Genomic DNA, 22,387 nt, shown 5'->3' with positions numbered 1-22,387 from the left:
TTACTGCAGAGAAAATTTGTTCATATTAACCTGCTAAAGTTTTGTTTGCATTATTAGTTTAGCTGCATTTTTTTTCCTTTTTTTTGAGACACAGCTTCAGTATGTAACAGTCCTGATTGGCCTGGAAAAAGTTATGTAGAGCAGGCTAGCTTCAAAATCTCAGAGATCCACCCTTGGCGTCTGAGGAGCCGGGGAATGGCACAGGCTGGCTAGCCCACCTCCACCTCGCTCTCTTACCTCCTCCATTATGGTTCCCTCTGCCTCGGCCACGGGGCTGCTGGATGAAGTCTCTCTTATCTTCTTAATTGCATTAAACATCTTGAAAAAAACAAACCCCAAACACTGTTATGCTGATGTTAAGAAATGTTATTACAAATAGCCAATATTTAATGCTTCTCTCAAGACACACAGCAATGTGGAAATGTTACCTTTAGCAACCACCTGATCATGTCCTTGTGGGCTTCCAGGGAGGGAGCGTTCTGCAAGGTCTCCAGCATAGCTAGGATGCTCGGGGAGTTATGTGGTGCATCACCAGGCTCTGAGAGAGAAAGAGAAGGCACAGTAACAGCTAACACGTCTTGGCACTTCGTCCTACAGAGAGACATGTAACTGCGTATGGCACCTGCTGCCTATCATCTGACTCCACTTACACTGTTTGTGTATGTGTGTGCGTGTGCATGTGGGAGGCGGGGGCCAGCAGTCTCCCTCCCTTGTTCTCCACTGTACTTTTTGGGACAGGATCTCTCACTAGGCCATCTGTTCAGAGATTGCTAGACTAGCCGGCCAGCCAGCCCTTGGGCTCCACCTCCTGGAAAGTGACACCTTATAGCGGTGAGACAATGAATGGATTCAGAGTGCTGTATGGCTATTGGAAAATAAAAGCACCATTGAGATGTAAGACAGAAGGCATGATGCGAACCATGGAGAAATGTCGGCAGAGACAGAATACAGACGGGCTGGTGCCAGTGAAGAGCAAAGCCCGCATGCAGTGGGCAGAGGCAGCTCCCCTTCCCTGCTGCTCTTACTAAACCAGGGAGCAAAGCAGGAAACCACAGCTGTCTGAACAAACAGGCCCACTGCCCAGTCCTACTCCTCTTAAAGGACAACGGGACATTTTGTCAGCACTTAAAAGAACAAAGTTACAAAAAAAATCCTTTCAGCCCAGAAATTCCTACTTCCCCATCAAAACACCATGAATTCACCCACATGGTGAGCCAGGCAGGGAAAGCACAAGTGGAGGCCAAAGGTTTGGGACCAGAGAGTGTCACAGAAACTGAATGTGTGTGTTACCACGGGCAGAAAGTGACACAATCTGATCCAAGGAAGTATGAGCACTGCATGACAGCCACAGCAGGAGACTCACAGCTGCCACCTTCAGGAGGGACAGAATGCCTGTCTGTTTTAAAATACGAAACACAGCTTTTTCTTCTATAAGAAGCGAAGCACTGCCAGGTATGGTGGCATATACCTTTTGATCCCAGCACTTGGGAGGCAGAGGCAGGAGGATTTCTGTGAGTTCGAGGCCAGTCAGGTCTACATATTGAGCTTCAGGGCAGCCAGGACTACTTAGCTTGTCTCAAAAACAAAAAAAGTCAAACACAGAAGTGGATGATCACAGTCAGCTATTGGATGGATCACACGGCCCCCAATGGAGGAGCTAGAGAAATTACCCAAGGAGCTAAAGGGAACTGCAACCCTATAGGTGGAACAACAATATGAACTAACCAGTACCCCGGAGCTCGTCTCTAGCTGCATATGTAACAAAAGATGGCCTAGTCGGCCATCACTGCAAAGAGAGGCCCATTGGACTTGCAAACTTTATATGCCCCAGTACAGGGGAACCCCAGGGCCAAAAAGGGGGAGTGGGTGGGTAGGGGATTGGGGGGTGGGTATGGGGGACTTTTGGGATAGCATTGAAAATGTAAACGAGGAAAATACCTAATAAAAAAATAAGTTAAAAAAAAAAAAGTTAAATATTGAATCAGGCATGATGGCACACTAGGCCTTAGCACCAGTACTAAGGAGCAACAGCAGGCAGGTCCTTGTGAGTCGGAGGTCAGCCTGGCTTACAGTGAGTTCAAGGCCAGCCAGGTGTACACAGTGAGACTGTTTCCATCAATCAGCAGAAATGCAAATACACCAAGTACTAACTGGTCAGCGTCAGCAGTATGAATGAGGTGTTACTATATAACCCTCTCAGCTCCTCATATATATACACGTGTGTGTGTGTGTGTCTGTGTATCACAAAACAGCTAATATGTGAATACATATACATCACTGAATTCAGGATTGCTGGAAAAATTTTAAAATAAAAAGTCAGAAAATATTTCCCTGGGCTTTTTAAAAGTCACATTACTCAAAAATAAACACTGACGAAACAATCAAATTCTTCTATATAAGCTATAATCCAACGCCCTACGGCTAATCTTCTGTCTCTGAACACTGTAGAACACCATACTTTTTTTTTTTTTTTTTTTTTTTTGGTTTTTCGAGACAGGGTTTCTCTGTGTAGCCCGGGCTGTCCTGGAACTCACTTTGTAGACCAGGCTGGCCTCGAACTCAGAAATCCGCCTGCCTCTGCCTCCCAAGTGCTGGGATTAAAGGCGTGCGCCACCACGCCCGGCTCAACACCATACTTTTGTAAGCTAACAGCAATAACGTCGTGGTGGGATGCTGACAACACAGCAGTTTTCCAAACAGAAGGCCTATCTTTGAGGTGAAGCTCACATACGGACCACACATGAAGCAACTCCTCCACAGGAGGCTCTGGACCAAGTCCACTTGAATCTCAAGGCTGAGCTGTGACCTGTTACATCCCCTGTCAAGCTAATGACTCCACATTGTTTTCTGCTGTTTGTGAACCAACGTTTGAGTGGTCGAACATGCACAGACCTTTCATATTTAAGTAAGGACCCAGTGATAACTGCCATCCACATGCATTCTCTAACACACAGCCCCAGGATAACTAATATAGAGCAGGCGGCCCCTGGCACTTGCACGCAGCACCAGCACTCGTCCTGTAGAAGCAGCTAGGAGCTGTCACTTAGCACGAGTGCAGGGTGAGCAGAAAGGCCACACATACTTGAAATCTTCTGAGTGAAGGTGAAGGTCTGCACGTGCCCTTCCACGGCGTTCTCCAAATGGTGCTTCTCTTCCTGGAGAGCCATCCCGATCAAATGCAGCACCTTCAGCAAACATTCTCAGGGTTAGAAAATAAACAATCCAAAAACCAAAATACAAGTATACATTTACAAGCATAAAAATAATTATTACTAAAAAATGACAAACCAGAGAGTAAACATGATAAAAGCCAATCCTGATTGTTGATTCAGTTAGAGGTCAGGCTGGCGCCTCAACAGAGAACTGGCAAAGAAAAACAACATTTCCCAAACAGCTAGGCAGAGAATGGGAATCCTTGGATTCTTTATGGCGACTGCTGTGACAATGTCATCTATATCTATATCTATCTATCTATCTATCTATCTATCTATCTATCTATCTATCTATCTATAAGTTCTAGTTCTGTCTCATGCCTATACTGTAGCTTTGGAAAAACATCCTGCCTAGCTGATTAAATTCAAGACTTGTGGTATCTAACACACTTACCTATCCTGTTCCCAACTTCAGGGACTCAATTTTCATTTCTAAATATTTTAATGTAACTTAATTTTAAGTGTGTGACTTCCTGCAGGCCTGTGGACCACATGCCTGTTGCTTGAAGAGGCCAGAATAGGGTCAGCTCCCCTAAAACTGGAGTTCTAGGTGTTTGTAAGCCACCATGTGGGTGTTGGGAATCAAACCCTGGTCTGTAAGAGCTGTAAGGGATTTTAACCACTGAGCCATCTCTTGCAGCCCCTCTAAGGACCAAATCTTAACCATTTGAAATCAGATACTTTTTTCTTGAATGCTGTAGTTTCTCACAAATTATCCCTCACGTGTGTCTGAGAGAACCAGAGGACACAGCCTACTGCTCCGTGTTCTCTGTAACACAGGTCTTATCTTGCGCTTCCAAGGTTTGAAGGGACGGGGGTGAGCTACTCTAGCTTTCCCTCCACCCAGGCGGCTGACTGCCAAGGACTTCTGAGAGCTAGACAGGCCTGCGTGACAGACGCCTGCTCACAGGATGACACTGCATTCTTACCCCATCACTGCCATGGGTATTTTTTCCCATAGTGGTGGCAGTGTTCCAGATACTACAGTGGCCTGTGTTTATGTCTTTGTTTGTTTGTTTGTTTTTTTTCGAGACAGGGTTTCTCTGTGTAGCCCTGGCTGTCCTGGAACTCACTCTGTAGGCCAGGCTGGCCTCGAACTCAGAAATCCACCTGCCTCTACCTCCCAAATGCTGGGATTAAAGGCGTGCGCCACCACGCCAGGCTCTGTATTTACGACTTAAATACACACTTATACAGGGAAGGGGTATGCATTACACAGTCCTTAGCCAACAAGATATATAAGCCTGCTGAGACAGTCCAAGCATGGCAACTGCAGAGGAAGGCTCCCTTCCCTTGGACTCTTGGGTTGACTGTTTTCACACTGGAGTCTTGCAGGGAACCCCTCGGAGACTATGTCATCATCTTTACCTAGAAACAGTTAGCTTCCCTCTGGAGTTCTGAGGTTCTAGGTGCTAGAGGGGTACAGTGCCTGGTGTACAGCAGCAGAATAATAGTAACCAGATAATAACAGTGCCACCGGTGGGGGAAGGGGAGGTTAGATGAACCTCACCGATGCGCAGTCTCTCCACCTATGTAATGAACAAAGCAGTAGCTGCTCACGGAGCGTGTATGGATCTGACACTGAAGACTCACACTAAAGCTATGAAGTGAGACTAGCCCTGCACAGCCACGGTTAGTTACGGGACCCTAAGCATCCACATGGACACCGGTGAGCTAAAGCTTCTTTAAAAGAGGAGCATGTGAGAGCTCTTACAGTCTGCCAGCATCCCAGACGACGCAAAGGCTGGGGTCAGTAGGCTGGCCCAGGCTGCCTCGCACACGCACCCGGTAAGAAGGAAGCATCGAGCATGTGCACAGTCCTCACCAGAAACAAGAGGAGGGGAGGGGAGTATCCCAGGGGCCTAGTTTTTCTGTTTATTGAGATTGACTGTTTTTTTCCAACTACAAAAAAATCTGAACTGTACATTGACATACCCTCTGTAGCATGGACTCTGACCAGGCAGACCCATGATGCTCTACAGCCCACTGCAGGATCGTTCCCATGATGTACAGCATGACATCACACTGCAAGATGTTAACCAGACTCGCGAACAAAGGGCAGAACGGTGGCAAAGCCGGAGGAGGGAGTGCTGGGAACGAAGGAGGACATGTTTAAAGGAACCATCCCTCTCTGCTATGTAGACCAGCCTGGCCTCCAATGCAGCGGCCCCGCCTCTGCCTCCTCTGTGGGATTAAAGGTGTCAGCCTCACACCTGGCTTGTTAGGAACTTCTTTTTAAAAAGATGTATGTATGTATGTATTTAATGTGGATTTTTTTTTCTGTATGTCTGTTTGAGGGTGTGGGATCCCCTGGAACTGGAATTATAGACAGTTGTGAGCTGGGTCCTCTATAAGGAGCAGCCAGTACTCACTCACTCTCTCTCTCTCTCTCTCTCTCTCTCTCTCTCTCTCTTTCTTAAGTAAAGAATAGAGTTTATTTGGGGGCACGGAAAGGGGAGTTGAGAAAGAAGTAGAGGCAGAGGAAGCGAGGGGAGAGAGAGGGAGGAGGGGGAAAGGGAGAGAGTGAGAAGGGGGCAGAGAGAGAAAAGGGGCAGAGTGCCTGAGAGAGCAGCCAGAACTCTTAACTGCTGAGCCATTTCTCTAGCACCTTGTTAGGCACTTCTGATGTCACTAAAGGACATTTTCTATCTTCCAGTTCCACTTTCCACTCAAATGCACAAGAACAGCTGTATATTAAAAAAGAAAATACCCACAACCCCACCTACATGAAAGAGCCTCTCTTATCCCACAATGTCTCAAGACTGACAGAAAACCGTTGACCACACAGTGTGACTTGGTACAGACTTCCTTCTCTCCCAGTGTGTACGTGGTGTGTGTGTGTGTGTGTGTGGCACATGTGTGGAGGCCAGAGGTTGACCTTGGGTTGTCTCCCAAGGTTACTTTGTGAAAAGCAATATAGAGAGACCAAGGCTGGACCTGCTGATGCTTGGCCACTCAGCTAGCTGGTTTGCTCTGGTGTCCCTGCCTTTGTTGGCCTCCTGCTGACAGGTGGGCCACCACACCCACTCCATTTTTCTGTCTTCTGGGGATCCAACCTCCTCACGCCTGTGCAGAAGCACTCAGTCTGCAGCGCCTCCTCCCTAGCCTGCAGGCTCCCATGCTGGGCTTTCCCAGGCCGTCCTTCTCTCCTGTCTGTGAGACAGTTAGGACACAGACGAGCTGGGAGGGATGGAAGGAGGCTGAAACTATTCTTGGGCCCAGCTTCCAGGTCCTGAAACCCTTTACCAGAGCACAAGCAGCACCCCTTAGAATGAAGGGAGTAGAGGGGGGCACTGAGGCCCCTGCAGGCAGACACTGGACAAGTCTGGCCAGTGCAGAGCCATTTCCAGATGTCTGTGGAGGAAACAACCGTTTCCAATGTGCAGACATCTTCAAACTGCTGTACTTGCTATTTCTCAGAACAGGAGACTGGTCACACAAAAAGCTTATACTTAAATCTTCCACCTCACCATGGAGAGTCACCATGGCAAAGAGAAAATCTTTTTTCGGTAAGAGGCTGATGTGGGCTTTTGGAAAGAAGATGAAAATACCTGTATCTTCTTTATTTTCTCTTTTCAATTTCCGCTGAGCTTCCTCCGCCTAATGAAAGACCAAGTAATACGGATAAGAATTACAATACATATACATAAGGATCTATGGATGCGAGCCTGTCTTCATTAAAGACAGAGACCCACATAGCCCAGGCTGGACTTGAACTGATCTTTCTGCCTAGATTCCAGGAATGGCTTGGGTAGGTTTCTACTTCCTAAATATTTAGCCCCCCACCTCCCCATATAGCAAGATTAATTCTTTTTGTCAATTATCAGAATCCTCAAGTGTGCTCTTTAACACTTCAAGGTCCAGGGAAAAGAGGTACAAAATGGGAACTTAACGTAGGCTATGAAGTGTACATAATAAAATAAAAACTTCACCATTTTATTTTTTACACCACTTATCGAAAACATATGTTAAAATGAGATTGCAACATGTAAGTCTTTGAAGTTACTAGAAAAACTGCATGAAGGCTCACACTGCACATCAGCCAGTCCAAAGCTGAATGTGTGCCAAACGGGCCAGTCGATCACGACACACAGTGGAACTTTGCTGTTAGAAGACAAGAGAAATGAATCGGGGATGGACTATAGTGGTACAGTGCTTGTCTGGCCTGTGCGAGGTCCCCGGTGTGATTCCAGCATAGAGAGATAACAAAGCAAATAAGGTCAGGAGTGTTTATGTGCATCTGACCGTGTTCATCCACACAGACGCTGTGCTGCGAGCCCTGCCACGCTAGACAGGGCTGCTGTGTTATTTGTGAAAGCTTGCTCCTCATAAGGAAAACACACTTAGCACCTCCCACTGCTCTGAGCTCCCCCGTACCTTGGACTGCTCTGCCCTGGAGAAATGATAAAAATACAGGTTGAACTCTTTGGCACACTCTGGCTTCAGCTCATACATGCCTCGTCCTGTGAGCCCAGGTTTCCTGGTGGGAAGAGTATCATTAGCAAAGTCACGCATGCCGAGAGTCTTAGATGGTCAAGTAAGGCGGGAGCTCTCACATCTACATTTTTAGGGTGTCAAGTTGAAACTGTTCTGTGGGTAGACTTGACACTATACATCAAAAAAAAAAAAAAAAAAAAGCCACTGCAGGAGCCATCATATATGTCAGCACCTCCACTGTGAACTAGTCCGAATTATGCAAGTGAATGCGATGGAGACACAGCCCAGAAGCCCAACTGAACAGGTTTCCAAACCGCTGCATTTCTAAGCCAGGGGACACCAGTACACACGGTGTTAAATTCTCTGTTTTAACATGGAGTACACATGGTGTTACCGGTTCTGCTGTAACATGGTGTGTAAGTAGTGTTAACCTTTCTGTATTAGCGTGTAGAATACATGATCCTATCTTTAGAATCCATAAAGACATTGCAGCTACAGTGTAGAGCAGGAGGTGGCTCAGCAGTAAAGAGCACTTGCTGCTCTTCCAGAGGCCAGCTTCAAACGCCCACATCATGTGGTTCATGACTGCTAACTCTAGCTCCACGGATATGTACACACAGACACAGACAGACAGACAGACACACACACGGCCTGATCTTTTTTTTTTGTTTGTTTGTTTTGTTTTTTTCGAGACAGGGTTTCTCTGTGTAGCCCTGGCTGTCCTGAAACTCACTTTGTAGACCAGGCTGGCCTTGAAACGGCCTGATCTTAAACACCAATGAGAAGTCTAGTCTAGAATTAAAACTTGAAAAGTCCTGCCACCCTCAGAGCATCAGATCACCCTTAGTTGTATCAAAAGAAACACATTAAGAAGTGATTTTGGAAGCTGGAAAGATGGCCCAGTGGGAAAAGACACTTGCTGTCCAGCCCGAGTTCCATCTCTGGAACACACTATAGGAGAGAACTGACTTTTCAAGTTGTCCTTTGACTTCTATACATATGCCACAGTGAGCACAGGTGCATAGAAAGTAAATACATGTTTAAAATAAAACTTCATAACGCATGTCATGAACTCACTTGAAATGTGCTACGGACTCGATGACGCTCTCCATGCCGGTCTCCTTGTTCTCCTGAAGGGACAGAGAACAAAGTACTCAGGGTATGAACAGCAACTGCAGCGTCTGAGCAGTGTGCTTGTCCCGTGACCCTCACTGGGCCCCTGGAACAGGACACTGCTCCCCACTGTGTTTAAAGACTGGAGATTCCACAGCTGGCTGAAGGCCAGGACTGAACACAGAGAGCAAGGGTCTCTCTAACCCACACCCTTGGTCCAGGAAGCATCCCTAACACCACCAGAGAAAGCTGAGGCACTTTCCCAGCTGAAGCACTAGTGTCAAAAAAGATGTCAGAAATGATAGGACTAAGCAAGGCCAACCAAATTAATCAAGGCCTGGAACTGCACAGTCCTGGGTGTGCAAAAAAGTTTAAAGGCTTGATCTATTTCAACTAGGGCAAAATATGTTGCAGGGGAGAGGAAGAGACAGCTGAGCAGTTAAGAGCGTTCGTTGCTCTTCCAGAGGACCTGAATTCGACTCCCAGCACCCACATTAGGTAGCCCTAGTTCACAATAGCTATAACTCCAGCCCCAAGGGATCCGTGCCATCTTCTGGGCTCTTTGGGTACCTGTGCTCACAGGTGGACACACCCACACATCGACACATATACACATAGTTTAAAACAAAAAGTAAAGCGACAAGCAAACACACTGAAGAGCCTTAATGAAAACAGGCCTTCTCAGCTTCATGAGCTGAGATTCTGAGAAGCCCCAGAGCGGAAAGTTAGGCCCTAATGGCCTCGGGAGGAAAACCAGTTATAATTCAACCTGTGAATATCCTTATACCAGTGCTTTAGTCACCCCAATCTTATAAAAAAGACTCTTCCACCAGATGATAGTGGCACACGCCTTTAATCCTGGCCCCAGGGAGGCAGAGGCAGGCAGATCTCTAAGTTTGAGGCCAGCCTGATCTACAGAGAAAGTTTCAGGACAGTCAGGGCTACACAGAGAAACCCTCTTTAAAATGAAAACCAAACCAACCAATCAACCAACCAACCACGAGACCCTTCTGCACCGGAGTAAGGAAAAAGCCCTGAGAATGTGTGTTTACTCAAGTTCGAGTGGATACCTCCTCCCTCAAGTGAAAGCGTCACCTGCACTCCTGGGGAGTTCAGACAGACCCTAATGTGCCCCTGCTCTGTGGACAAAACCACTTAGCTCTAAGCACCGCGTTCTTCAGAGGTCTCTCTAGCTCAGCTCTGCTCCCTAGCCACTGTTCCCAATGTTCTCCTTTCCAGATGGAATGGCCATCTTAGAACTGTAGCCTGTGCCCATGGGGCAAGTGCACACACTGCTGGGAGGAGCAGCTTACTGGTTTCTTAACTGTGGACACTTACATCTTCAGGCAGAGACTTCACCAGCTCGCTGTGAGCCATAGGCTTGATGCTCAGCTGATGGATAATCTCCCTCTTGATTTCATCTGAGGCAGCCACCTGTCCAACCCCAGGGTTGAATCTTTCTCCTGTCCAAAATGAAAGGTAGATGCACACAGTTAACGGACCATGTACTTACGTGTACAGACTTCCAGTTCTTGCTACAGAATCCATCCTCTGTCTGGGTCACTCTGCTGTGGGAAATAAAGGCTGGTTTGGAAGGCAGTAGCAGTTCCCGGTATACTGAGTCTGATGCACCCACTTAAGGTTTCATGGCTGCTTTGGAGAAGGACCAGAAGTACAATGGGACCAGTGGAAGTCACACCCTTTCCTCCTCTGTGCTTCTGCCTAGGACAGGCTGGCATCACTTTGAGACCCTCTTCATTAGGGCCACCTCTGCCCACTGGATTGGCTACTTTACGGTCACAGAAGGTCTGAACAGCGGGGGAATGACAGAGCAGAAGGGATCAAAGAACTGGGAAAGCAGGGCCAAGCGAACAGGAGACGTAGGTAATAAACAGACGTCTCTGAGTCACTGGTCTTCATTAACTTGGGGTTGCTGTCTTTGGAGCCAAGAAGACATTTATACCAAGAACCAAGAGAGCAGAAACAAAGCGAAGATTTTAGCCCTAGCAACTCTCTGCTCACAGTCTGTTCCCAAGCTGTGCCAGTCTCCCTCCACCCTTCCCCCAAATACAGCCTTTCAGTTCATCTGTTTTGGCCATTGCACCCCTTCCTCTTTCTGGGGTATGTGTGTGTGTGTGCCCGTTCCCTTCCCATGACTAATGGAGCAAGCTCAGCGCCCTGCTGCCGTCGCCAGGCCCACAGCGAGGCGGTGCGCACTCACCCACAAGCATGATGATGAGGTAGAGCATCTCCTCGATCAGAGTGTTGTTCTGTTGAACGACGTCCTGCGGGAGGAGGGCCAAGTGCAGAGGTTAGAACACGCCCACTGCTGTCCCTCACGCATACAGGATACATGGGCGTTGTGACACAGGCTCTTACCTTGTGGGTAACCTCAGAACTGAATCTCTTCCCATAGTCAGGCGTGCTGAAGAGCTGATAGAGTTCAAAGCGGCTGAGCATGATCATCAGGAAGTGGTTTGGATCCATCATGGAGACACCTGTCTTTTTTGTTTGTTTGAGACAAAGGAGAAGAGGAAGGTCAGAAGGGACACTCAGTGTTAGTGAGAGATGTTTAAAGTTGCACAAGAAAACAGCTATTTGACCACCAATTTGAAGAAAAAATGGACACCTACTTAGCCACACCCTCTATCATGTGGCTGCCAAGCGGGGACAGGAATCTAAGCAGGTCAAGCAATCCACACAAAGAACTTTCCCTTAAAACTGAACCCCAGCAGAGCCACACAGGCAGCTCGGCTCCTTTCCTGTCTCAGTCCACTGAAGGACACGCCTGTGAATTCCGCTGCAGTTTCCTATCAGAGCTCACTGCCTACTAGGAACTGAGAGGAATATCAATTAAGCCCCTAGTACATACATGCGGATTCTGTTACTGAGCCCCTTTTGTGGTAAGCACTCCATTACATAAAACGATAGCTTCTACATTAGTTTTAATGCCATTTTAAAAAGTTCTAAATCAAACTGGACTCAAAAGCTAGGAGCTGAAGTAGAGTTCTCTGAAGAGCAGCCAGTGCTGGACCATATCCATGGCACCTATCTTTTGGTGCTGCTGCTGCTGCTGCTATTAAGTCTGTTTGAGTCAGGGTCTCACTATGTAAGCACACTGCCTTCGAACTCAGAGATCTGCCTGTCTCTGCGTGCACCACCAAGCCAGTCTGTTTATCTTTTAGAATTTACGGTGATGCGTGCCAGTGTCTGCCACATGAGTGCTGTGCCTACAGAGACCAGAAAGGAGCTGGAGGCCCCGTGGTTGTGGCTGCCTGCCGTGGTGCTGGAAAAAAGAACTCGGCTCCTTTATGAGCAGCAAAGCTCTTAAGTACTGAGCTGTCTGTTTGTCTAGCCAGCTGTCTGTCTGACTGTAGCAGCTGCACCTGGCATGCTAAGTCTGACACTGCATTCTGCAGGCTGTTGGCCTTGAGTGGGAAGTGTTAGTAGGCAGAGCAGGTAGGATTCAGAGATCTGCAAGGGAGTGTTAGGTGACTGACTCAGTAGAACAAGACCAGGCCTCCCCACAGCCCTGAAGTTAGGGTTTTTAACTCATTACCTGAAGCATCACTATGTCCTTGTCGAACATCTCTCGCCTGCATTTCACATTATGGTAGTAATAGATCTAAAACGATAATTAATTATATTAGGTAAATAAGCTCTGATGGGTATAGCTTCCCGATCATTTCCCCACTGCAAGAAAAAAGCATGGGTTTGTGTAAGCACAAGTGTGTGCCTTCCTGTGTGCTTGGAGCTGGTGTGGGCTTTTAGTTACCACTATCTTAGCATGAATAAACCAGTAAACTAGAGATATCCATTGATGTCTGCTGCAGATTCCAGCCAGTGTTCTGGGTCTCCCAAAATCGTGGATGAGGGGAGGACAGATGGCTGAGAAGGTACAGGCCTCACTGTGACATCTGATGACTGGGGGTTGATCTCTGGAACTCATGTCTAAGAAGCTGGGACAACTACACTAAGTTATGCGGTGACCTCCACATATGCTCTGCCCTCCTAGCCTCCTTCTGTCTAGTCTGTCTGTCTCTCACACACACATACACACACTGAATCTTATAGTCAATGAAAAAGATTTTTAACCTCAATACACCCCTACATTTTTTTTTTCTTTTTTTGAGACAGGGTCTCACTACACAGCCCTGGCTAACCTACAACTTGAACTTTGAACTTACATATAGGTAGACCAAGCTAGCCTCAAATTCACAGACTCCCCCTGCCTCTGTCTTCCGAATACCTAATTAAAGGCATGAGTCTATCACATCTCTATTTCTCCTTGCACTTACTGTGTGTGTACACACGATGTGTGAGGGCACACAGACCACGGTGTTCAGAGGACAATTTGCAGAGTTGGCGCTCTTCTTTAGCCACATGTGTGGTTAGTTTTCCTGTCAACTTGACACAAGCTAAGGCCAAAGAGGATGAGGGAACCGAAACTGAGAAAACGTCTCCACAAGACTGGCCTTTAGGCAAGTCTCTGGGGCGTTCTCTTGATTTGTGATATATGTGGGAAGGCCCAGCCACCGTGAGCAGTGCCCCTGTTAGGCAAGGGGCCTTGGGTTGTATAAGCAGTGTTCCTCCAGGGTCGAGCACGAGTCCTGCCCTGGCTGACCTCCACAGTGAGAGCACACTCCCACTCCAAAGCTGCTGCTGGTCCTGGTATTTACGACAGCAGTAAAACACAATCTAGGCCAGTGTGGATGCTGGGGACTGAACTACGGTCATTAGGTTTGGCTGTGAGTGCCCTTACCCACTGAGCGACCTCACTGGCTCACGCACCCAGTGTTTGATCTAATTTAAGCAAAACAAATTTTAGTTTTTAGTCTCCAACCTCGTTCTAAAAATTGTTTCCAGTAAATGCTAAGAGCACTGGTGTGCATCTCCACGATCCTTGATCAAACATAAAACGAGAGCTCTAAGGAACACTGGCTCACCTTGCATTGAATTTTTAAACAATGTGTCACAGACACCAAACCGTTTTTTAAAAAAAAGACTTATCTGTGTAAATGTGTGTGTGTGTCTATCTGCATGTCTGTGCCAAATATGCGTGACACCTTCAAAGGCCAAAATAGAGGGTGTTAGATCCCTTGGAACTGGAGTTATGGGAGGTGGTAAGTCACCTGACATAGGTGCTGGGGACAGAACCAGGGTCCCCTGCAAGAGCAGCAAGCACTCATAACTGCTGAGCCATCTCTCTAGATCCCAGATGCAAAATCCTCAATGGCTATGTCCATTTAAAACTGTAAAAGGTTTCTCATAAAAGCTGGAGAATGAATGGAATCAAAATACCACAGAATTAAAAAACAAAACCACTTACCTGGTTTACTAGAGAGAAGCCATTTCTTCTCCACATCCCAGCATGCACTTGGGCACATAAGACAAGACATCTAAGAGGATGCTCTATCAACATGGGTGGGCTCAGTTCACTCTGTGTTAAAAATAACCCACTTGTTAAAATCTGCACAAGGAAAGGTGGTTGACAGCAAAGCTTAAAGAATAATATATCAAATCTGCTTTAAGCTGTAACTGTATGACTGTTCATTTTGTGTTAATTTAGTTAGGTATGGTCAGCTCCATCTATTTGAGGGCGAGAGGCATTCTTTATGAGAAATATTTTAGTAAAGTTTGAAAATGGCAATGTATCCATTTATCCTCTATAAAGACAGTAGGCAGGCTTTATTAACTCAGATGGCGCTAGCTGTAGAAGTAAAGTTTCTCATGTGTGGGAGGGACATCCACGTGACGTGGTGCCTGTGTGGAGGTCAGAGGAAAACCTGGCCTATCAGCTCTTGTCTTCCACCTTGTTTATGGCAGGCTCTCTCTCAGGGCTGTGAGTGTCTCTGGTGCCACACTGTGGCTCTCCCATTTGTTCAGTCTGCACTTTACCCACTGAGCCACCTCCCTAGCTCCAAAAGTGTGCTCTCTAAAGAAAGGATTCTGCGTCCAAGATGGACTGTGTACTTGTAGCCATAACGTCAACTGTCCTCTGGGCTCCCTAGAGAACCACAATACTCCCCTGACTCCTTTCCAACTCCATAAGGCACGAGGCAAGGCCTTGGAGTAACCCCTGAGCTCACCCCCCCCACACACACACACACTAACTCGACACACCCCTATAGGCTCTTTTCTCTGGAGAACCTAAACTAAGAAAAGTTTGTTCAGTTTGGTTTCAAGTACCACACACATGACGACTAGAAGTTCTGTTCAAAGTCAAAGTCACTTACTAGAGGTAGGAGCTCTGGAAATTTATATGCCACTTCACTTTTGCTTAACAAAACATGCAAACCTGCGTGGAAGAACAAACAAAGAAGGTTTTCTACAGGTCACACTAGTGTGCAGTTAACTCAACGATCACTCAGCCTACTGCTTAACATCTTACTACAAAAATATCTTTGGGCATGTATTGGTTTAAAAATTAAGTTTTAAAATGACCTGTGTTATAAACAAATCTTTTCTTTTTTTAAAAAAAGATTTATTTATTTATTTATTTTTTTATGCGAGTACACTGTAGCTGTCTTTAGACACACCAGAAGAGGGCATCGGATCTCATTATAGATGGCTGTGAGCCACCATGTGGTTGCTGCGAATTGAACTCAGGACCTCTGGAAGAGCAGTCAGTGCTCTGACCTCTGAGCCATCCCTCTCCAGTCCTAAACAAAGCTATTCAACAAATCTCTATCAGAGGGAGTTAGAACTCACCTTAATCAATACCGCTGACATTTCAGAAGTAATGCTAGATGAACAGACAAAGCCAGGCACCAATTCATACCCCTTGGCCAGTGTGGAGTTTTCTCCCAGGCCACAGGCGTCATTACTGCTCGAAGTTGAGATCCTTTGGGCAACTGAACAGAGAGACTGGTCCTGGACTTATGGTCTATGCTGACCCTGGCCTCAGAATGAAGTTCCCTAGAATTTCCAGTTTGGAGTCAAAGCCCATTTACTCCCTATCCATGAGAGGAGCATCCTTAGCTCAACCTTAGAGCACTCTGAAGGCTGCTGTTATGTCATTCCTCGGACCGAGTGCTTATCAGGACCTATCAGGCCTGCTTCCTTCTGTGGCAACCATCTCTACGAACCTGTTAAAGAGTTACTGCTGAAGCCCTAGCAGCACCCTCTCCACCTTGTCTGGGAACTATTTTGCTTGTTTTGTTTTGAGACAAGTTCTTGTTACATAACGCTGGCTGGTCTTGAACTTGTGGTCAGTCCTTCTGCCTCTGTTTCCCAAGTGCTGGGGTCACAAGTATGTGCCCCCACAGCCAGCTGTATAGACTGTTCTGTGTGTTTATTTTGTTCTCTACTCTGATTTCAAACACCCAGGGCAGGGCTCATTTACTGCTGGAGGAGAAGATGCCAGACGCCTTCAGGAGGGGAAGATAAGGCAGAAATTAGTCTATTTCTGAGGCATCAGAATTTTCACTGTGGACAGTTATTAGCCTCGGCTTCTTATCTAGACAGTCAGGTTTTGGAAGCATGACTGGGCATATCACTGACATGTTTTGTCCTCTAGTCTAGTGCATTGGTCAGCTCACCAATGAGCCATGACTTTTAGTTGTTGAGAGCAGGAGGGGCAGAGCTTTTTCCTATGACTAGAACGTTCTCTTCTCTTCTTCTGTCCTTTATCCATTCCCTCCCTTCTTCCTTTCCTTCCTGTCTCTCTCCTGTTACTTAGGGACAGGGTCTCACTCTGCAGTGCTGGCCTTGAATTCATTATAGGCCAGGCTAGCCTGGAACTCAGGGGTCACAGGTGTCAGCCAGCACCACAGCTTGTATTATTTTACTATTCAGATGTTTAGAAGCAGACACTCTCAAGCCTCAGTGGAAGGGATCTCAGACCACGCCCTGATGACACACTAGGGTGTGTGGAGGTCATCAGTCAGAAAATATGAGGATGCTCAACACAGACCTTTCAGAATGGAAGGAGTCTGACCCCATGACATGGAAGCAATAAAAAACTCCATTCATAATTTAGTAATTTAAGTAAAATGGGCCAATTCCTTGGAAGACATGAACTGTCAATGTTCACTTGAGGAATGTATAAACTCAGCAAGGACATAGTCTATCAGAGGAGCTGAGTCAGGAATTAATAATCTCTTCAACATACACTCAAGGAAGCCATGGTGTGGAGTCGCCAGTTTCCCCGTTAGAAATAAACAAAACAAACCAAACAAAACAAAATAAAAAACCAGCCAAAGAAACCAAAACACCAAAGTGCACCTTCATACCACGTTTGAAATGTTACTGAGCCACACTCACTAACTACAGGCTCTGTGATGGCAACAGGATGTCCATATACTCTAAGTTAAGAGCTGACTAAGGGGACACAGTGTGAGCAGGACAGGAGTTAGAACTAAGACCTCACGGCACTGCGCCGAGGGACCCACCACCGAAGTTAGGTGCACACTCACTGCCTCTGGCTTTTGCAGGGTCAGTTTTAGACAGTGCAGCAATTTTAAGTGACTTGTAAATCAGCCGGAGATCAGTAAGGCATTCCCTCGTAACCTTCTGCTTAAAGGGTTATTGATCAGTGGACAAGAAAGAGCTTACACAGAAAAGCTATGGTGGCTTTGATTTATTAGCAGTGGCTAAAGGTGAGTGGTCGGTGTGACTTGTAACAGATTGAGCTCAGTTACTACGATGTGATGCACAGTGATGTCGGAATAAGTCCTGCAGTGTCTTATTATTGACCCTGTGCCCAATCATCTCAAAATGCTAGCCTGGCTCCTTTTTTGTTCTGACACTAAGGTTTTCTATGCCTCAGTCCTCCCGGGTATGGATCAAGTGTAGTAATCGCTACATCATAGCAGAATGGTCAGATAGGCAAGCACATGCCGAACTCCCAGGGTAATGAATGTCCAGCACACAGTAGGTAGGATAATGAATGTCCAGTACACAGTAGGTATGCATAAATATCAGTCACTTGGGGGAAGTTCAGGGTTCTTTTTTAGGGGAGATTCTTTACCTGCAAGCAAGCGAGAAATTGGGAGGTGAATGCTAACTTTTTCTTGGGAAACACAGTATCTGATGGTTTCCACCGAGTGTCCACAAATACTGAGTGTGATTGGCTGTTCACCATCAGTAAATCCGCCATGACACTGCGTCAGCACAGCCAGGCATTTCTTGTAAGCTTCAATTAACACTTTTTCCTAAAAAAGAGATTTGGAGCATAAGTTACAAAAGACTGGGTTGCTACTACATTCATAGTACCTCAATTAATAATATGAGTTTGGCCCAACCCAAACTCAGCCCTCCCTCCCAGAATGCCATGGTCCTCTCCCCAGTGCATGACATCACTTATAAATAAAGCTGTGGAAACCTACAAGTTACCAGTAATGTCCTTTACCTCAGTCCATGCTGTCTAGTCTAGTCAAAGTGACAACTTTTTATTTTCAATCTTTCAAAACTAGCTATTCTCTCGATGTCCAGTAACCCAAAGGCACTTCCACCACGTCTCTGTTAAACGCCTTCCTCCAACTCTTGTCCCGCCCATCCAATCTCTTCAGAGAGTAGTTTTTAAAACACAAATTGGACCCGGCACTGCTAGGTAAATACTAACTGCGGCCCACCTGAGCTAGACTGTGACTGAGATGACCTCCATGGTCCAGGCATCGGGCAGCCCTGGCCTCCCCTTCCTCTGTCTCCTTGAAGAGCCTTCTCAGAGCTCCCCAACAACCACAGGCCTCTCATAACAAAGAATGATGCAGTTGGCCTGACTTTTTTTCCTGTCTAGGAGGTTTTCATACATTGTTTAAGTCTCATGGATGCTTCTCTGACCTCTGACCTCTTTTTGATGAAAGAAGGCCCAAATTATTTAAGTCCCAGGATAAATGTAGCAAAATCAAAAAATTATGCTTGGATAAACATATCCATCACTTTTCTAGGCTTCATGTCTGGGGAGGGTTTTAACCTTTGAACTCTTGCTGAGTGTGCTCTATGAGCTAAGCTTACAGTACTTCCTCAAACCTTTCGCCTCCCCCAGGCTTCTGCCTGCTCACTCCATTTTCTCTGCAGCCCCCACAGGAAGGAACTCACGTCCAGAGCACACCAGTCCTGCACCATTGAGATGACGTGTGTCAGCTTCATCTGCAGTGTGAAGGCTGCTTCCCACTCTGGCTCCATCTCAATGTGCTGTCCCACCTGACGCGTGATCGGGTCCATTCCCTTAGAAAGCACAGAGAGTTTGTAAGAAGAACAACTAGGGTTTTCCTCACACACAAACCCAAGACATTCAATAAAAAGGACAAAAAAAAAAACAAACCTCAGGATTGATGTGTAAGAAATATAAATTGATTATAGAGACTATTCAAAATAGGTAAAATTTTAAACCGGAAGCGTCAGGGGAATGTATGTAAATATGTATGTATGTATGTATGGTTGTATATTTGAGACACAGTCTCCTTAAGCAAGCATGGCTGGCCTGGAGCACATGGCCCCGCTACCTCAGCTTCTTCTGGGCTGTCATTACAGACATGTGTCCCCACTCCTACACAGGTTTTGTGTGCCAGTGGTGGCTGAACCCAGGGCCCACAGATAACCAAGCACACGTTTCAGCCGAGTCCCATCCTCTGTCCCTTAACAGCTTGTGCAATGTCACGCATGCAGTATGAAATATGCAGTTAGATCAGAAGGCAGGTTTTACACTCACTCACATGTAGCCCACAGTGTCGAGAGCCACAGAATGGAACCAGGATAAACAGACTACAAACAAGGGGAATTAAAAATAGAAACCACCTAAACTATCTTGATGTTTAAGAATCACGTTCTAACAGAATACAGAACACTTCCAAGTTTGCAAAAGGGAATGGTCAGTCTTGATCACTTCTTAGAATAGGGCCACAGGCTCGCCACAGCCCTGGCTTCTGTTAGAACTACTTACTCCGATTGGTGTCTACTCCTCCATTCTGATTTGCATATAGATATGCTTCACAAAGACACTAACGAGAAAAAGGGTTCTAGATAGTACTATGTGCATATCCCACCAAGAGAAAATGGAAACATGGAAACATTAATAATAAAACAAGGACCATGGAGATGGGTCAGTGGGTAATAGAGCCCGATGTCACTCTGGGACCCACATGGTAGAAAGAAAGAGCTGATTCTCATAAGCTGTCTCTTGACCACCATACATGTGCTATGGCATATATTCACCAATGCACACGTAGACAAACACACACACACACACACACACACACACCTCTTTACAACACAAAAACCCAAGAGGCTGTGTGAGTCTGGCAGGAGCAAAGCTTAGCAGCAGAACGCTGTCTCCTCTCTGTGCACAGGGTCCTATATGATAGAAAAACAACTACAGTTTCTCAAATAATGAGCATTAGTATATTTCCATGTATGTACATTAACAAACAGCCACACAAAGGACCTGCAACCTCTCAGCAGCACTTATGAGAACCCAAATGTATTTTTTTACATTTGCATTAAAAGTCTTTTTCCTTCATGTATTCTGCTTGCACCACATTCACGCAGTGCCCAAAGTGACCAGAAGAGGGCACTGAATCCCTGCAACTGGAGTTACAGATGGTTCAGAGCTGTCAAGTGGATGGATGGTAGGAACCTAACCTGGGTCCTCTGTAGTGGCCAGTGCTTTTAACTATTGAGCCATCTCTCCAGTCCCAACCAAAACATCTTTTAAAAAAAATGTATTTACTATTGTTGTGTTTTGTGCAAGGACAACTGAGGTCAGAACTCAGGCCATCTGACTTGTACAGAGGCACCTCACTCTTCCACTGAAACATCTTTTGCTGGAAGCCTCAACTACAGAGGAATGTCTTCACCCAACTGATCTTTTGAAAATGTGCACAAAATGGGGTGTGAGGAGGCAAACAGAAACACATTTAGCTTCTACATACCTGCATGCACTTCAGTAATTCCAAGAAGGCATCGAAGCCTTGTAAGAACTTCTGCCTCAGCTCATCTGACCACTCTGTTGGTTTGCTAATCAATACATACCTACACAGACAGACAGCAGTGGCTGTGAACATGAAAGCACTGGCAGTTTACAAGCTGTAATTGGTTTGGAAATGAAGGAATACTCACTTGAGATCTAAGATCAGGCTCTGGACTCTCCTGAACTTGAAGGCTTGGAGGGCAGTGTAGCGTTCAAATTGGAATCTGCCCTGGGCATCTCTGTGTTTCAAATGGTCCATGAAGGCCTTAATGATAACAGTCATCAGGTTCTCTTCTGTGATGAGCATTCGAGCCTACAACAGGGTTTATCAGAAAGAGTCTGGTCATCGCCTCCCAGAGCCGGCACCACTAGTTAGCACCCAGACTTCAGACTTTCAACACGAACATCTCAGATAATTAGTGCACTACCAGACGTCTAAAGACTGATCTATGTTTTATGTAGATGGGCATTTGCCTACATGCGTGTATGTGCAGCCTGGGTATGTAGTGTCCACTAAGGCCAGCAGGAGGCCTGATGATGTAACGTCTCCTTAACAGAGGCATGTGTACACCTTTATCCAGTAAGTATGGGTGCTTGCTGCAGGGGGCACAGGTTTGTCAGACTTTCTAAATTCACAGGAAACTGCATTTCCTCTATTTATTTCACCACTTGACATGTCTGCTTTGCTGTCTATGTGCACAGAACTCTAGGAAATGAAAGGTGCTCTCGCGCCCGAGGTCTGCCATGGCAGCACAAACTGCTGAGTGGCTTTTGCACTGTTCCACAGCTGGTGCTTAGTCCTCCCTGCCTACAGTGCGTGTCCGTAACAAGACTCAGGATGCAGTGAATACTAAGTCTGGCCGTATGTACCCACATCTACCTCTTCCCCACCGAGAATACACCGTTATCACTGCCGTTCGGCTTGGACCTGATATGAACACTAACTTAGGGATTGCCCTTTGCACACACGGAGCAGTGCATGCCATCTGGCTCACTCTTGGTCTCCCGGCTTACTTTCCTATCATATTTACCAGGTTTGCACTGCTGTCATTTGCATTGTTTTTGGGTCTGTAATAGATGTCACAAATATCCACTACATAAAGTGGCAGAAAATACTTAGAATAACTTCCTGCAAGTGGAGCCACGGAGCAGGGGGCAGTCAAAGTTTTCATAACATCACCAAGCGTATATGAATATTCATGAGCGGGTCAGAGGACAGCTTCCTGTGTCAGAGGCCAGGCTGCAGGCTCTGTCATGTGGGTGCTGGGAATCAAACTTAGGGCCCCATGCTTCCAAATCAACCACTTTATCAGCTGAGCCACGTCCCTAGCTCTCTAAGTTGCTGGTCTTGGTTAGACTGCTCTGAAATGAAGGTGAGGTGACAAAGGTCCAACCGATGCACAACATTTGTACTTTTGCTAATATCTAGTGCTCATCATTGTTAGTCCAGGATGTGTTAAGAGTCACTAACAAGGCTTCTCACAAAACCTAGTCAGTATTCTTTTGCTCACAGTCACGTCTGAAATCACTCATGGGCTGCTGGGCAAGGACAAGGGCTCCCAGAGACAGAACCACACAGATAGAAGCTGCACAGTGAAGCCAGCAATGCTGCAACTGCCTTTCCTGGGCTCACTGTCCTGACAGGCCAAAGAGCTAAATTCTGTCTGTGTAGCGGTACAGTTAAGAGGCAGGGGATCGGGGGCTGGTGAGATGG

At 46.4% G+C, this 22,387-nt stretch overlaps 1 protein-coding gene across 2 annotated transcripts in view; it reads right to left on the bottom strand.

Moving 5' to 3' along the window:
- Positions 1 to 22,387, bottom strand: part of Ubr2 (ubiquitin protein ligase E3 component n-recognin 2) — an 81,183-nt gene that overhangs the window by 25,007 nt on the left and 33,789 nt on the right. For both annotated transcript variants that reach the window (XM_021185715.3, XM_021185716.3), the window contains exons 12-28: positions 20,823 to 20,986; positions 20,636 to 20,735; positions 18,804 to 18,932; positions 17,734 to 17,917; positions 14,999 to 15,060; positions 14,092 to 14,202; positions 12,322 to 12,387; positions 11,142 to 11,264; positions 10,984 to 11,047; positions 10,101 to 10,225; positions 8,727 to 8,779; positions 7,590 to 7,692; positions 6,764 to 6,812; positions 5,148 to 5,302; positions 3,083 to 3,185; positions 429 to 538; positions 238 to 318 (exon numbers count right to left, since the gene is read on the bottom strand). In XM_021185715.3, the coding sequence (XP_021041374.1) occupies positions 238 to 318; positions 429 to 538; positions 3,083 to 3,185; positions 5,148 to 5,302; positions 6,764 to 6,812; positions 7,590 to 7,692; positions 8,727 to 8,779; positions 10,101 to 10,225; positions 10,984 to 11,047; positions 11,142 to 11,264; positions 12,322 to 12,387; positions 14,092 to 14,202; positions 14,999 to 15,060; positions 17,734 to 17,917; positions 18,804 to 18,932; positions 20,636 to 20,735; positions 20,823 to 20,986 (1,782 nt within the window). The remainder of the gene's footprint in view (positions 1 to 237; positions 319 to 428; positions 539 to 3,082; positions 3,186 to 5,147; positions 5,303 to 6,763; positions 6,813 to 7,589; positions 7,693 to 8,726; positions 8,780 to 10,100; positions 10,226 to 10,983; positions 11,048 to 11,141; positions 11,265 to 12,321; positions 12,388 to 14,091; positions 14,203 to 14,998; positions 15,061 to 17,733; positions 17,918 to 18,803; positions 18,933 to 20,635; positions 20,736 to 20,822; positions 20,987 to 22,387) is intronic.

Source organism: Mus caroli, unplaced genomic scaffold (genome assembly GCF_978045245.1).
Source record: "Mus caroli unplaced genomic scaffold, Mus_caroli_1 scaffold_18, whole genome shotgun sequence".
NCBI lineage: Eukaryota > Metazoa > Chordata > Mammalia > Rodentia > Muridae > Mus > Mus caroli.
Note: the sequence above shows the minus strand (reverse complement) of the source record. Positions and strands in the feature narration are given on the sequence as shown.